This window comes from Nerophis lumbriciformis, linkage group LG03 (genome assembly GCF_033978685.3).
Source record: "Nerophis lumbriciformis linkage group LG03, RoL_Nlum_v2.1, whole genome shotgun sequence".
Lineage (NCBI taxonomy): Eukaryota > Metazoa > Chordata > Actinopteri > Syngnathiformes > Syngnathidae > Nerophis > Nerophis lumbriciformis.
Window position 1 is genome coordinate 3,816,103 of NC_084550.2, and position 13,898 is coordinate 3,830,000.

The following is a 13,898-nucleotide window of genomic DNA, read 5'->3' on the forward strand; positions in this document are numbered from 1 at the left end:
CGGGTCAAGACAAAATCTTCCTGTGCATTACAATACATCAAAGAAACCGACACCCTCATGCCGCTCCCCATCCTACACAGTGGAGTTGTACAAGCCTTTTGCCTGGTAGGATCAAAGACAGCTTTTGTCCTCCCGCAGGGCGAGCTGAACTCAATGTAACACAAAGTTCTGTGATAACTTACCGTATTTTTCGGACTATAAGTCGCAGTTTTTTTTCATAGTTTGGCCGGGCTCCAGTGCGACTTATATATGTTTTTTTTCCTTTTTTTTTATGCATTTTCGGCAGGTGCGACTTATACTCCGAAAAATACGGTAGTTACAATTATTCCGACACTCCTCGTTGGTTGTTTTCTCTGGCCGGGTTACTTCCTCACTTGTTTCTTCTTTCTACCTCGTCATTCTTTTCCTCATTTCCTCTTTCTAGTTTACTTGCTTCCTTTATTCATTCTCTATTTTCCTCTTCAATCATTTCCTTCTTCTCATTCCTCTTTGCTTCATCTCATTTTTAGCTTCCCCTACTCTATTCTTTCATTTCCTCCAACTCCCTCACCTCCTGCTTCCTCGTCGTTCTTTCTCTCTTCCTCTTTTCCTTGTTTTGTACTCATTTCAAAAACGTTGTTTACATGAATCTCTGCATTTTCATCCATTGTTTGTGTGTTTTTGTGTGCGCAGGCTTTGCAGGCACACCAGGGTACCTGTCCCCGGAGGTCCTGAGAAAGGAGTCATATGGCAAGCCCGTGGACATCTGGGCCTGTGGTGAGCCGGTCCCACCGACGCTGGGCTTTACGTACTTGGCATGAACGCAGCACGGCCTGGCTGGGAGACAACACACAGTGTGTGATGTAATGATTTACCTGAGTGTGTGTGTGTGTGTGTGTGTGTGTCACAGGGGTGATCCTCTACATCCTGCTGGTGGGTTACCCTCCTTTCTGGGACGAGGACCAGCACAAGCTCTACCAGCAGATCAAGGCTGGGGCTTACGACGTGAGACCCTCGCCATTTCTTCTCCTCGTTCTTTTTCTTCTTTCCTCTTGCTTCCTTGTTGACTCTTTTGTCCTTTTGCTTCTTTTTCATTCATTTCTTGTGTCCTCTTTCTGTCCTCTCATATTTAGAGATGTCCGATAATATCAGCCGATAAATGCTTTAAAATGTAATATCGGAAATTATCGGTATCGGTTTCAACCTCCCGATTTTCCCGGGAGACTCCCGAATTTCAGTGCCCCTCCCGAAAATCTCCCGGGGCAACCATTCTCCCGACTTTTCTCCCGATTTCCACCCGGACATTAATATTGGGGGCCTTTAGTGTCCTCTACAACCTGTCGTCACGTCCGCTTTTCCTCCATACAAACAGCGTGCCGGCCCAGTCACATAATATATGCGGCTTTTACACACACATAAGTGAATGCAACCGCATACTTGGTCAACAGCCATACAAGTCACACTGAGGGTGGCCGTATAAACAACTTTAACACTGTTACAAATATGCGCCACACTGTGAACCCACACCAAACAAGAATGACAAACACATTTCGGGAGAACATCCGCACCGTAACACAACGTAAACACAACAGAACAAATACCCAGAAACCCTTGCAGCACTAACTCTTCTGGGACGCTGCAATATACACCCCCTGCTACCACCAAACCCTGCCGCCCACCTCAACTCATCCCCCCCCCCCAACAAAGGTGTTCATCAGTCATTATATCTCGTAGTCCACCCGGACCACAGTTTTGGGGGCGTTCCTTAAAGGCACTGCCTTTAACGTCCTCTACGAGCTGCCGCTTTTCATCCATTCTAACATCGTTCAGACCCAGTCACAAGATATGTGCGGCTTCTGCACGCACACACACGCGAATGCAAGGCATAGTTGATCAACAGCCATACAGGTTACACTGAGGGTGGCCGTATAAACAACTGTTGCAAATATGCGCCACACTGTGAATCCACAGCAAACAAGAATGACAAACACATTTCGGGAGAACAACCGCACAGTAACACAACATAAACACAACAGAACAAATACCCAGAATCCCTTGCAGCACTAACTCTTCTGGGACGCTACAATATACACCCCCCCGCTACCACCAAACCCTGCCGCCCCCAACCCTGCCCACCTCAACTCATCTCCCCCCCCCAACAAAGGTGTTCATCAGTCATTATATCTCGTAGTCCACCCAGACCACAGTTTTGGGGGCGTTCCTTAAAGGCACTGCCTTTAACGTCCTCTACAACCTGTCGTCACGTCCGCTTTTCCTCCATACAAACAGCGTGCCGGCCCAGTCACATAATATATGCGGCTTTTACACACACATAAGTGAATGCAACACATACTTGGTCAACAGCCATACAAGTCACACTGAGGGTGGCCGTATAAACAAGTTTAGCACTGTTACAAATATGCGCCACACTGTGAACCCACACCAAACAAGAATGACAAACACATTTCGGGAGAAAAGACTTGACGAAGTGAAATTACTCAAACAGAGAACAATGGTAGGAGGTAGAGATGTCCGATTATATCGGACTGCCTATATTATCGGCCGATAAATGCTTTAATATGTGATATCGGAAATTATCGGTATCGATTTCAAAAAGTAAAATGTATGACTTTTTAAAAGGCCGCTGTGTACACGGACGTACGGAGAAGTACAGAGTGCCAATAAACCTTAAAGACACTGCCTTTGCGTGCCGGCCCAATCACATAATATCTACGGCTTTTCACACACACACACGAGTGAATGCAAGGCAAACTTGGTCTACAGCCATACAGAACTGAGGGTGGCTGAATAAACAACTTTAACACTGTTACAAATATGCGCCACACTGTGAACCCACACCAAACAAGAATGACAAACACATTTCGGGAGAACATCCGCACCGTAACACAACATAAACACAACAGAACAAATACCCAGAAACCCTTGCAGCACTAACTCTTCTGGGACGCTGCAATATACACCCCCTGCTACCACCAAACCCTGCCGCCCACCTCAACTCATCCCCCCCCCAACAAAGGTGTTCATCAGTCATTATATCTCGTAGTCCACCCGGACCACAGTTTTGGGGGCGTGCCTTAAAGGCACTGTCTTTAACGTCCTCTACGAGCTGTCGTCACATCCGCTTTTCATCCATTCTAACATCGTTCAGACCCAGTCACAAGATATGTGCGGCTTCTGCACGCACACACACGCGAATGCAAGGCATAGTTGATCAACAGCCATACAGGTTACACTGAGGGTGGCCGTATAAACAACTGTTGCAAATATGCGCCACACTGTGAATCCACAGCAAACAAGAATGACAAACACATTTCGGGAGAACAACCGCACAGTAACACAACATAAACACAACAGAACAAATACCCAGAATCCCTTGCAGCCCTAACTCTTCTGGGACCCTCTAGCTGTTTTGAGGCATGTTTAAAAAAAAAAAAATAATAATAATAATGCACTTTGTGAAAGTCAAAGTATAGTATTTCCCATAGTTGTAGTGGGTATCAGCATTATCTCAGGGAGAGCATGTCCCAAATTCCAAGCTGCTGTTTTGAGGCATGTTAAAAAAAAAGAAGCACTTTGTGACTTCAATAATAAATATGGCAGTGCCATGTTGGCACTTTTTTACATAACTGGAGTTGAAGTTGTTCTCTTATTTTGGAAAACCTTGTTTTTGATTGATTGATTGATTGATTGATTGAAACTTGTATTAGTAGATTACACAGTACAGTACATATTCCGTACAATTGACCACTAAATGGTAACACCCCAATAAGTTTTTACACTTGTTTAAGTCGGGGTCCACGTTAATCAATTCATGGTAAAGTTACATTGTTTAATGCATCACAACAAAATGAGGCATAATAATGTGTTAATTCCACCACTGTATGTATCGGTATCGCTTGATATTGGTAATTAAGTGAAGTGAAGTGAATTCCATTTATATAGCGCTTTTTCTCAAGTGACTCAAAGTGCTTTACATTGTGAAACCCAATATCTATTTAAACCAGTGTGGGTGGCACTGGGTGCAGGTGGGTAAAGTGTCTTGCCCAAGGACACAACGGCAGTGACTAGGATGGTGGAAGCGGGGATCGAACCTGCAACCCTCAAGTTGCTGGCACGGCCGCTCTACCAACCGAGCTATACCGAATTAAGAGTTGGACAATATTGGATATCGGCAGAAAAGCCATTATCAGACATCCCTACTCATATTGCATCCTCTTTGTTCTTTTCTTTGTTCCCTCTCCATTTCCTTGTTTCCTGTCTTCTTGCTTCCTTTTTTATCATTTCCGCGTTTCCTCCCAATTGCTTAATTTCCTATTTGTTCACTACAGTATAGAGATGCGCGGATAGGCAATTATTTAATCCGCAACCGCATCAGAAAGTCGTCAACCATCCGCCATCCACCCGATGTAACATTTGATCAGAACCGCACCCGCCCGTTGTTATATATCTAATATAGACGATGCAAGGCATTAGTGAGGTTATAAAGCTTTTGCCTGTTAAAGAAAGGAGACTGATCCAATGCAGTACAGACATTCGCGTGCCACGCTGTCACGACCCAGACGCACACCAGTGCGCAATCATATGGGAGCCGCGCTGAGCGCACCTCCAAGCGCGTCTCGCTGCCGGCGACGGCCGGGTATGGGCCCGACGCTCCAGCGCCATCCATTTTCAGGGCTAGTTGATTCGGCAGGTGGGTTGTTACACACTCCTTAGCGGGTTCCAACTTCCATGGCCACCGTCCTGCTGTCTATATCAACCAGGGTGAGCCCCACCCCTTTCGTGAGCGCACTGCGCGCGGAGTGACCCCTGTTACGCGCCCCCGGCAACAGGGGTGGCGGGCAGGTAAGCTGCGCGGGCGGAGCGCGCGGAGTGACCCCTGTTACGAGCCCCCGGCCACGGGGGTGGCGGGCAGGTAAGCTGCTTACCTGCTGCGCGTGACGCCGGCCGCGGCGAAGGCGGACGAGGCGGGGTGTCGGTGCGGTGGGCGCGGTGGTGACCCTGGACGTGCGTCGGGCCCTTCTCGCGGATCGCCTCAGCTACGGCTCCCGGCGGGGCCCTCTCGGGGGAAGGGGCCTCGGTCCCGGACCCCGGCGAGGCGTCCCTTCTCCGCTCCGTAAAAGTGTCCATCTCTTCTTTTTTTTCTTCTTCTGTTGTGGCATATGCTGCAGGTGCCTGCTCGTTTTTCCTATGTGGGTAACAACATTTAACTATGTATATATATTTCCCAATTGGTTTAACTGCCACCCGCCTGAATCTATTTAAAATCTTTTTTTTTTTTAATTTCAACCGCCCGACCCGACCCGCGGATAAAATCAAATTTTTTTTAATTTCATCCGCCCGATCCGCGGATAATCCGCGGACTCCGCGGTTGTGCCCGCAAACCGCGCATCTCTACTACAGTAATTTCTTCTCTTTCTCTTTCTCTCTCTTTTTCTCATTTAATCAAGCAAGTTTTCCTCCTCTCTTACATCCTTATTTTTCTTTTCCTCGTTTTCCGAGCAGTCCTTTTGTCCTCTTCTTCTTTTCTTTTTTTTTTAAGTGTCTTCCTTGTTTCCTCACACCTGCTTCTTCTTATTCATTTCCTCCCTTTCTCTTTCTCCAGCTACCGTATTTTTTGGAGTATAAGTCGCTCCGGAGTATAAGTCGCACCGGCCAAAAATGCATAATAAAGAAGGAAAAAAAACATATATAAGTCGCACTGGAGTATAAGTCGCATTTTTGGGGGGAAATGTATTTGATAAAAGCCAACAGCAAGAATAGACATTTGAAAGGCAATTTAAAATAAATGAAGAATAGTGAACAACAGGCTGAATAAATGTACGTTATATGAGGCATAAATAACCAACTGGTATGTTAACGTAACATATTATGGTAAGAGTCATTCAAATAACTATAACATATAGAACATGCTATACGTTTTACCAAACTATCTGTCACTCCTAATCGCTAAATCCCATGAAATCTTATACGTCTAGTCCAGGGGTCGGCAACCTTTACCAGTCAAAGAGCCATTTTGACCAGTTTCACAAATAGCAGGGGTGCCTAATGTAGCCCGGAAGAGTCAGGGCTGCATGGGATTCTGGGTATTTGTTCTGTTGTGTTTATGTTGTGTTAAGGTGCAGATGTTCTCCCAGAATGTGTTTGTCATTCTTGTTTGGTTTTGGTTCAAAGACATTTGAAAGGCAATTTAAAATAAATGAAGAATAGTGAACAACAGGCTGAATAAGTGTACGTTATATGAGGCATAAATAACCAACTGGTATGTTAACGTAACATATTATGGTAAGAGTCATTCAAATAACTATAACATATAGAACATGCTATACGTTTACCAAACAATCTGTCACTCCTAATCGCTAAATCCCATGGAATCTTATACGTCTAGTCTCTTATGTGAATGAGATCAATAATATTATAATGTGTTAATCATTTCACACATAAGTCACTCCTGAGTAGAAGTCGCCAAACTATGAAAAAAACTGCGACTTATACAAACCCTGTTTCCATATGAGTTGGGAAATTGTGTTAGATGTAAATATAAACGGAATACAATGATTTGCAAATCATTTTCAGCCCATATTCAATTGAATATGCTACAAAGACAACATATTTGATGTTCAAACTTATAAATTTTTTTTTTTTTTGCAAATAATAATTAACTTAGAATTTTATGGCTGCAACACGTGCCAAAGTAGTTGGGAAAGGGCATGTTCACCACTGTGTTACATGGCCTTTCCTTTTAACAACACTCAGTAAACGTTTGGGAACTGAGGAGACTCATTTTTGAAGCTTCTCAGGTGGAATTCTTTCCCATTCTTGCTTGATGTACAGCTTAAGTTGTTCAACAGTCCGGGGGTATCCGTTGTGCTATTTTAGGCTTCATAATGCGCCACACATTTTCAATGGGAGACAGGTCTGGACTACAGGCAGGCCAGTCTAGTACCCGCACTCTTTTACTATGAAGCCACGTTGATGTAGCACGTGGCTTGGCATTGTCTTGCTGAAATAAGCAGGGGCGTCCATGGTAACGTTGCTTGGATGACAACATATGTTGCTCCAAAACCTGTATGTACCTTTCAGCATTAATGGTGCCTTCATAGATGTGTAAGTTACCCATGTCTTGGGCACTAATACACCCCCATACCATCACAGATGCTGGCTTTTACACTTTGCGCCTAGAACAATCTGGATGGTTCTTTTCTTCTTTGGTCCGGAGGACACGACGTCCACAGTTTCCAAAAACAATTTGAAATGTGGACTCGTCAGACCACAGAACACTTTTCCACTTTGTATCAGTCCATCTTAGATGAGCTCAGGCCCAGCGAAGCCGACGGCGTTTCTGGGTGTTGTTGATAAACGGTTTTTGCCTTGCATAGGAGAGTTTTAACCTGCACTTACAGATGTCGCGACCAACTGTAGTTACTGACAGTGGGTTTCTGAAGTGTTCCTGAGCCCATGTGGTGATACCCTTTACACACTGATGTCGCTTGTTGATGCAGTACAGCCTGAGGGATCGAAGGTGCTTACGTGCAGTGATTTCTCCAGATTCTCTGAACCCTTTGATGATATTACGGACCGTAGATGGTGAAATCCCTAAATTCCTTGCAATAGCTGGTTGAGAAAGGTTTTTCTTAAACTGTTCAACAATTTGCTCACGCATTTGTTGACAAAGTGGTGAACCTCGCCCCCATCCTTGTTTGTGAATGACTGAGCATTTCATGGAATCTACTTTTCTACCCAATCATGGCACCCACCTGTTCCCAATTAGCCTGCACACCTGTGGGATGTTCCAAATAAGTGTTTGATGTGCATTCCTCAACTTTATCAGTATTTATTGCCACCTTTCCCAACGTCTTTGTCGCGTGTTGCTGGCATCAAATTCTAAAGTTAATGATTACTTGCAAAAAAAAAAAATGTTTATGAGTTTGAACATCAAATATGTTGTCTTTGTAGCATATTCAACTGAATATGGGTTGAAAAGGATTTGCAAGTCATTGTATTCCGTTTATATTTACATCTAACACAATTTCCCAACTCATATGGAAACGGGGTTTGTAGTTCGAAAAATACGGTACTTATTTTCTTGTTTCCCAGTGTTGTCTTTCTTTTCCTGCTTTTTCAACATGATCTCTCTTTTCTTGTTGCCTCTCTCTTCCTCCCCTCTCGCTTTCCTCCCTCCTCTCTCCTGTCCTCTTATTTTCTCTTACTTCCTCTCGTCTCGTCCCCTCTCCCTTCTCATCTCAACAGCTGTGCTGCTGTTTCTTTTTTTGGCAGCTGTTGCGTAACTCAGTCATCTCATTCATATTTTAGGGGCTGGAAGCTTCCCCCCCCCTCAGGTCACTTTCAACTGCATGCCAAGGAGTCAGAGACTCTGGATGCCGACTTAACCTCCTAACCTGAAACCAATTGACAGCCTTAAAGGAAAAGTGCACTTTTTTTTGAATTTTTCCTATCATTCACAATCCCAATGTAAGACAAGAGCACTAGAGATGCGCGGTTTTCGGACACAACCGCGGAGTCCACGGATTATCCGCGGGTCGGGCGGTTGAAATAAAAAAAAATTCGATTTTATCCGCGGGTCGGGTCGGGTCGGGTCGGGTCGGGTCGGGCGGTTGAAATAAAAAAAAAAAGATTTTAAATAGATTCAGGCGGGTGGCAGTTAAACCAATTCGGAAATATACATACATAGTTAAATGTTGTTACCCACATACGAAAAACGAGCAGGCACCTGCAGCATATGCCACAACAGAAGAAGAAAAAAAAAAAGAGATGGCAACGCCGGCAGCAAACGTGGTACGCGACAAACTAAAAAAGGGAATACTAAAGACCAGGGGTAAAAAAGGCCAGAAAAGTTCAGCGTGGACTCGTTTTTATGAGGTTGTAAATCAGGATGATAGTAATGCTGGCTACGTGATTTGCAAGAGCTGCGACGCTGTTTATGTCTACGACAGTCACAAAACCGGGACATCTAACATGGTGCATCACATTTGTGCAAAACCCCGAACCTCCGCAAACACCCTGAGCATGAGCAGTTTCGTCCGCCGTGATCCCAGAAGAGTGCCACAGGATGTTAAAACAAGGCTTACAGATGCATGTGTGAACGCAGCTGCCTGCAGCAGTTTGAGTGGCGCGAGCGCGCTTGGAGGTGCGCTCAGCGCGGCTCACAGATGATTGCGCACTGGCGTGCGTCTGGGCCGTGACAGCGTGGCGCGCATTGAATGTCTCTGCTGCATTGGATCAGTCTCCTTTCTTTAACAGGCAAAAGCTTTATAACCTCACTAATGCCTTGCATCGTCTATATTAGATATATAACAACGGGCGGGTGCGGGCGGGTGCGGTTTTGATCAAATGTTAGTTCGGGTGGATGGCGGATGGTTGACGACTTTTGTGATGCGGTTGCGGATGAAATAATTGCCTATCCGCGCATCTCTAAAGAGCACACATTATTTTATGCATTCTAGGTAAAAAAAATTGGCATGTACAAGGTGGCGAACAATGCAGCTATTCCGCCCATAAATCCCTCATAAAACCGCCAACAGTTCATTTACATCTCGTGACCTGAATATTACCCAACTATTAGCGATATTGTTATTATCAGCGCTAACGCAGACAAACAATTGTTGCCGCTGCTATGTAGACACATTGAGCCTGTGAGCTGCTGCATTGCCTCTAAACAGGTGAAAGTTAAATGTAGATCAGGGGTCGGCAACCCAAAAAATTGAAAAAGCCATATTCGACCAAAAAATGCAAAAAACAAATCTGTCTTATAACGCAGGAAACACATGATATAAGTGTCTATATTAGCATGTTCTATTAAAATGACTGTGTGTCGCTGGCTGACGCAAATGTTGACATTTTATATTTATTTTACACATTTTTTCTACATTGGAAAACATTAGTAAACCGGAGGATTCTCAGAGGGTGAGATAACTCCTGGAAATTACTGGCTTAGAAAGGCCAAAGGTATAGTATATGTGTGTGTCCATTTTAAAGGGGAACATTATCACAATTTCAGAATGGTTAAAACCATTAAAAATCAGTTCCCAGTGGCTTATTTTATTTTTCGAAGTTTTTTTTCAAAATTTTACCCATCACGCAATATCCCTAAAAAAAAGCTTCAAAGTGCCTGATTTTAACCATCATTATATACAAATGGAGGAGTTCAAGTACCTGGGAGTCTTGTTCACGAGTGAGGGAAGAGTGGATCGTGAGATCGACAGGCGGATCGGTGCGGCGTCTTCAGTAAAGCGGACGCTGTATCGATCCGTTGTGGTGAAGAAGGAGCTGAGCCGGAAGGCAAAGCTCTCAATTTACCCGTCGATCTACGTTCCCATCCTCACCTATGGTCATGAGCTTTGGGTTATGACCGAAAGGACAAGATCACGGGTACAAGCGGCCCAAATGAGTTTCCTCCACCGGGTGGCGGGGCTCTCCCTTAGAGATAGGGTGAGAAGCTCTGCCATCCGGGAAGAGCTCAAAGTAAAGCCGCTGCTCCTCCACATGGAGAGGAGCCAGATGAGGTGGTTCGGGCATCTGGTCAGGATGCCACCCGAACGCCTCCCTAGGGAGGTGTTTAGGGCACGTCCGACCGGTAGGAGGCCACGGGGAAGACCCAGGACACGTTGGGAAGACTATGTCTCCCGGCTGGCCTGGGAACGCCTCGGGGTCCCACAGGAAGAGCTGGACGAAGTGGCTGGGGAGAGGGAAGTCTGGGCTTCCCTGCTTAGGCTGCTGCCCCCGCGACCCGACCTCGGATAAGCGGAAGAAGATGGATGGATGGATGGATGGATACACCCATCCATTTTCCTGTGACGTCACATAGTGATGCCAACTCAAACAAACATGGCGCATAGAACAGCAAGCTATAGCGACATTAGCTCGGATTCAGACTCGGATTTCAGCCGCTTAAGCGATTCAACAGATTACGCATGTATTGAAACGGATGGTTGTAGTGTGGAGGCAGGTAGCGAAAACCAAATTGAAGAAGAAACTGAAGCTTATTGAGCCATATCGGTTTGAACCGTATGCAAGCGAAACCGACGACAGCCAGCGACACGGGAGAAAGCGAGGACGAATTCGGCGATCGCCTTCTAACCAACGATTGGTATGTGTTTGTTTGGCATTAAAGGAAACTAACAACTATGAACTAGGTTTACAGCATATGAAATACTTTTGGCAACAACATGCACTTTGAGAGTGCAGACAGCCCAATTTTCATCAATTAATATATTCTGTAGACATACCCTCATCCGCGCTCTTTTCCTGAAAGCTGATCTGTCCAGTCTTGGAGTTGATGTCAGCAGGCCAGGGAAGCTAGGGTCGATGTTCTTCTCTTGATCATCTTCGGTGGCATAAGGGACGGTGTGAGCCAAGACATCCAGGGGGTTTAGCTCGCTCGTCTGCGGGAACAAACTGCTTGCCGTGCTACCGAGGTCCTTTGTCCCTGAATTGCTCACACACTCCGGCAGATTCAATGGGGGTCTGGCGGCAGATTTCTTTGACTTTATGGTTGGAAATGCATCTGCTTTGAGTGTCGCAGGATATCCACACATTCTTGCTATCTCTGTCGTAGCATAGCTTTCGTCGGTAAAGTGTGCGGAACAAACGTCCAATTTCTTGCCACTTTGGCATCTTTGGGCCACTGGTGCAACTTGAATCCGTCCCTGTTCGTGTCGTTACACCCTCCGACAACACACCGACGAGGCATGATGTCTCCAAGGTACGGAAAACAGTCGAAAAAACGGAAAATAACAGGGCTGATTTGACTCGGTGTTTGAGAAAATGGCGGATTGCTTCCGAGAGCGAATATTAGAAAGGCGTTTAATTCGCCAAAATTCACCCATTTAGAGTTCGGAAATCGTTTAAAAAAAAAAAAAGGTCTTTTTTCTGCAACATCAGGGTATATATTGACGCTTACATAGGTCTGGTGATAATGTTCCCCTTTAAAGGAAACGGCAGGCTTCTTCTTCTAATGGATTTTATTACAATCTTTGGCAAGCTGGGTAACGTTTGCTGTGGTCTGGAACAACATGGCACACAAACAACTGTCAGCAATGCAGATAATGTGTCATGAGACGTGCAAATATAAATTAAATACACTTTATGACCTTCAGTTCCCTTCTCCTGAGTGGGACACGGTGACCCCAGAGGCCAAAAACCTGATCAACCAGATGCTGACCATCAACCCGGCCAAGAGGATCACCGCCCAGGAGGCCCTCAAGCACCCGTGGGTCTGCGTAAGTTGGCCCACAATCTCCCTCCTGTCCAAATCCCCATTGACTCATTTTATTATTTGATATTATTCCGCTCTTCTTATGCAGCAACGGTCCACAGTGGCGTCCATGATGCACAGACAAGAGACCGTGGAGTGCCTGAAGAAGTTCAACGCCAGGAGGAAACTGAAAGTAGGCTATTTTTTTGGAAATTATATGATGTCTAATACACTGGAAAGCCTCACAAGATTTTGGAGATGAAGCAAAAAATTGTGGACAAACAATGTCTCAAAAGTCAAACAAGAGGTAAAAAAAAATGTGCAAACAGAAAATATACTTGGCATGAATATAAAAAAAAAACGTTTTTTACAAACTATTTATTCAACATATCTCCAATCACTGCAATTAAACAACGAACACTTAGAAAAAGACCGAGCACCTAATATAAAATCAGCCCTGACCCAGGTGATAAAAATGCAACATTTTGAGATAAACTGCACATATTTAATAGGTTGTATCTATCCATCCATCCATCCATCTTCTTCCGCTTATCCGAGGTCGGGTCGCGGGGGCAGCAGCCTAAGCAGGGAAGCCCAGACTTCCCTCTCCCCAGCCACTTCGTCCAGCTCCTCCCGGGGGATCCCGAGGCGTTCCCAGGCCAGCCGGGAGACATAGTCTTCCCAACGTGTCCTGGGTCTTCCTCGTGGCCTCCTACCGGTCGGACATGCCCTAAACACCTCCTTAGGGAGGCGCTCGGGTGGCATCCTGACCAGATGCCCGAACCACCTCATCTGGCTCCTCTCGATGTGGAGGAGCAGCGGCTTTACTTTAAGCTCCCCCCGGATGACAGAGCTTCTCACCCTATCTCTAAGGGAGAGCCCCGCCACCCGGCGGAGGAAACTCATTTGGGCCGCTTGTACCCGTGATCTTGTCCTTTCGGTCATAACCCAAAGCTCATGACCATAGGTGAGGATGGGAACGTAGATCGACCGGTAAATTGAGAGCTTTGCCTTCCGGCTCAGCTCCTTCTTCACCACAACGGATCGATACAGCGTCCGCATTACTGAAGACGCCGCACCGATCCGCCTGTCGATTTCACGATCCACTCTTCCCTCACTCGTGAACAAGACTCCGAGGTACTTGAACTCCTCCACTTGGGGCAAGATCTCCTCCCCAACCCGGAGATGGCACTCCACCCTTTTCCGGGCGAGAACCATGGACTCGGACTTGGAGGTGCTGATTCTCTTCCCAGTCGCTTCACACTCAGCTGCGAACCGATCCAGTGAGAGCTGAAGATCCTGGCCAGATGAAGCCATCAGGACCACATCATCTGCAAAAAGCAGATACCTAATCCTGCAGCCACCAAACCGGATCCCCTCAACGCCTTGACTGCGCCTAGAAATTCTGTCCATAAAAGTTATGAACAGAATCGGTGACAAAGGGCAGCCTTGGCGGAGTCCAACCCTCACCGGAAACGTGTCCGACTTACTGCCGGCAATGCGAACCAAGCTCTGACACTGATCATACAGGGAGCGGACCGCCACAATCAGACAGTCCGAAACCCCATACTCTCTGAGCACTCCCCACAGGACTTCCCGAGAGACACGGTCGAATGCCTTCTCCAAGTCCACAAAGCACATGTAGACTGGTTGGGCAAACTCCCATGCACCCTCAAGGACCCTGCCG

The 13,898-nt window shown here is 46.0% G+C and overlaps 1 protein-coding gene across 19 annotated transcripts in view; it reads left to right on the forward strand.

The window, feature by feature from the left end:
* Window positions 1-13,898, forward strand: part of camk2b1 (calcium/calmodulin-dependent protein kinase (CaM kinase) II beta 1) — a 222,250-nt gene that overhangs the window by 74,569 nt on the left and 133,783 nt on the right. For all 19 annotated transcript variants that reach the window (XM_061932069.2, XM_061932087.2, XM_061932079.2 and 16 more), the window contains exons 8-11: window positions 673-756; window positions 890-984; window positions 12,114-12,236; window positions 12,321-12,404. In XM_061932069.2, coding sequence (XP_061788053.1) covers window positions 673-756; window positions 890-984; window positions 12,114-12,236; window positions 12,321-12,404 — 386 coding nt within the window. The remainder of the gene's footprint in view (window positions 1-672; window positions 757-889; window positions 985-12,113; window positions 12,237-12,320; window positions 12,405-13,898) is intronic.